Source organism: Rhinoderma darwinii, chromosome 12, assembly GCF_050947455.1.
Source record: "Rhinoderma darwinii isolate aRhiDar2 chromosome 12, aRhiDar2.hap1, whole genome shotgun sequence".
Lineage (NCBI taxonomy): Eukaryota > Metazoa > Chordata > Amphibia > Anura > Rhinodermatidae > Rhinoderma > Rhinoderma darwinii.
The window spans coordinates 12,230,697-12,233,908 of record NC_134698.1 but is presented as its reverse complement, the minus strand read 5'-3'; the positions used below and the strand labels follow the sequence as shown (position 1 = coordinate 12,233,908).

Here is a 3,212-nt window from a genome sequence, read left to right as displayed (position 1 = left end):
CAAAAAGTCAGATTCTTATGAGTTTGTCTTCCTCTGAAACTTTGGGTCCCTGTTGTATTAAGGGCTCATTATTGTGGGCCCAAGAGAGTATCCTCTGCTTCTCCGGTAAACAATCTTGACCCTGGTTATGTTTGGCAGTAAGCTGTCTGGTATATTAGTTTTGTTTTTTATGCTATATTAATAATTAGATTACATTATTTGCTTAATGAGCGGACGAAAATAAAACAGAAAGTCCCTTGAGGTAGAAGAATAACGTGTACGACCGTCATTTAAGAATAAAATCCTTGGAGTCTCATTAATCATATAAATAACAGCTTAAACCTTCAAATATTAACTACACGGCTACATCCTTCCAAAACAGCTGAGGAAATGTATCCAATATATTGTGTAACAGGTTTGTCTCCATATTCTTTAGGTACAAGAAAGTTAATACATTTAGGATTGTGCTCTTTAAATGCATATATAGCATATTGTTAGAAAAATGAATTCAATATATGTTAGGGGGATATATATATATATAATTTTTTTTATAATTTTTATTTTTATTTTGTTTTGTTTTGTTTTTTTACTGAAGTCAATACATTTAGCACACAGTTGTATCTGTTTTAAGGCTCCATTTTTTGAAAAAAAAAAAAATTCTCCTTAGACGGATTTAAACACACACTATATGGAAAAAAAGTATTGGGACACAACTTGTAATCCTTGAATTCAGATGTTTCATTCAGTCCCAGTGCCACAGATTTATAAAATCCAGCCCCTGGCTATGCAGTCTCCTTTACAGACATTTGTAAAAGAATGTTGTAAAGAGCTCACTGAATTCCAGCACGGTCTTGTAAAAGGATGTCACCGTTGCAACACGACAGTTCATGAAATGTATTCCCTAATAGATATTCACTATCAGCTGTGAGAGGTATTATTGCAAAGGGGAAGAATTGCAGCAACTCAGCCACGTAGTGGAGACCACGTAAAGCTACAGAGCGGGGTTGCCGAGTGCTGAGGCGCATAGTACATAAAATTCTCCAATGCACAGGGACATATTACTGCTCTGTATAAACTCTTGAGTGGTATGAGGCCATAGTATTCCATCCCTAATAATCTATGAACTATAATGTATCTCTATATACCTCTTGCTCCATATGGAGGCACATAGAGGTGTTTGTTTTTTTCTGGCACATTTTGTTTGAATTGTGTCATGCTTTATGGGATGCCGTACACCCTGTATCTAGCCTGTAAAGCAGCTTATGAGGAAGACAGAGTTTTTAGTATTTTATAAGAGAAGAAACTGGTGTTCACCTTTTTATAACAATATTTGAACACTCAATACTTAATCAAATTCTATTTACAGTCATTATTATTATTATTATTATTATTATTATTATCATTGTCTGCATTATTTTTAGAAATACTACTATAGCATTGTTCCGCCTGCTAAGAAAAAACACATCATTTTTATTATAAGTATTATACATTTTTGTTATTTGTATAGTTTTGTATTGGACAAAGTACGAAAAGCATAAATTTTGTAGAGGGGAAATAGCAGGACGGAATAGCGGAGGATGTTATACTATTCTACTTGGCTCTTTTATCGCCAAAAGGAGTATTATTTTCATATGTTTTTGAACAAAAATCATATTTCATTATATTGATTGTTGTTTTTCTTCTTATATTTTTTATAATTTTTAAAAAGAAAAAGATCTAAAAAGACAAATATTTTAGGGTTTTTACATTTGTGTAAGTTAAATAATCCAATGCGTAAGGTGAAAACAGCAATGGTCTATTGACACCTATGCCCCATTTTTTGTCTTTCTACAGATTAGTGCTTAACATTAAAACTGTACTAGGTCAGGAAAGTAAGAACAAAAAGATAAATATTAATGTTGATTAATATTCTATTAACATCCTTTGAAAAAAACATTTAAAAAAAAATTCAAACACTTTTCTCCATCCAAATGTAATTCTTATGGCTTGTCCGAATAACACCCAAGTGACAGAATTTATTCTGGAAGGTCTTTCCAAAAATGTTAATGTTCAAGCAAAACTTTTCATTATATTTTCCATAGTTTATGGAACCACATTACTTGGAAACTCCATACTCATCCTCCTGACAAGACTAGACAAAGAGCTGTCTACCCCCATGTATTACTTTCTTTGTAACCTCTCTCTTTTGGATATTTCGTTCACCTCAGTCACTGTACCCAATATGTTAATAAACATTTACACCAAAAATGTCTCGATTACCTACATTGGATGTTTTACGCAGTTGTATTTCTTTCATTTTTTGGGGAGCTCTGAATGTTTCCTTTTGGCCATCATGAGCGCCGATCGTTACGTGGCTATTTGCCGACCTCTAAGATACTCGCACATTATGAATGCCAGTGCTTGTTTAAAGATGGCTCTTGGTTGTTGGATTAGTGGGATTTTATTCTCTTGTTCTCATACGTTTCTTACAGTGAACCTATCATTTTGCTCTTCAAATATTATTAACCACTTCTTCTGTGATATCCCACCACTCCTCCAAGTGTCTTCCACTGACACTCGCAAAAATATTCTGGAAATTTTTATTTTTGGAGGATCTGTGGCTGGGGGGTGTTTTTTATTGACTTTAATGTCCTATATATTTATTATCTCATCCATATTAAAAATCAGTTCAGCTAAAGGAAAAAGTAAAGCTTTCTCAACATGTGCTTCCCATTTAATAGTGGTTTGTATCTTTTTCGGAACCATACTCTTTATGTATCTGAGACCTACCTCGGCCTACTCTTTAGAGAATGATAAATTGTTCTGTGTCTTTTACAACATTTTTACGCCTATGTTAAATCCAGTCATTTACAGTTTTAGGAATAAGGATGTTATAAGGGCTTTAGAAAGACTTGTTAAAAAGATAAAAGTCTACTTTAGCTGAACTCCAAAAATGCGAAATACTTGTATGGTAAACTATAGTCTGAACATATTTATATTTGTATTTTTTTGTTTTTTTACTTGACATAGAAAAAATGTAAACTGCAGACCATTATGACATGAGACGGAACACACGGTATTGTACTACAGAGTTGCAGAGACTCCATTTGTCACCATAGTGTGCCTCTGTAGGGCACCATATTACCTCCATAATCTGGCATGATCTGATGGAACTTTGCACCATTGTTTTCTCTTAGATTGTGTATGAATCCGAGAGAAAAAAAACCTCTCTAAGGGTATGTTCACACGGCGGG

The 3,212-nt window shown here is 33.7% G+C and overlaps 1 protein-coding gene across 1 annotated transcript; it reads left to right on the top strand.

Moving 5' to 3' along the window:
• Positions 1-1,960: 1,960 nt before the first annotated feature.
• On the top strand, positions 1,961-2,902 carry LOC142665102 (olfactory receptor 5AR1-like). Its single transcript, XM_075844649.1, has one exon. It carries the CDS (start codon positions 1,961-1,963, stop codon positions 2,900-2,902), a length of 942 nt encoding a protein of 313 aa, XP_075700764.1.
• The last annotated feature ends 310 nt before the right edge of the window (positions 2,903-3,212 follow it).

Excerpts from the sequence above, each read along its gene's own strand:
- LOC142665102 (XM_075844649.1), top strand. The coding sequence starts at position 1,961 with ATGGCTTGTCCGAATAACACCCAAGTGACAGAATTTATTCTGGAAGGT.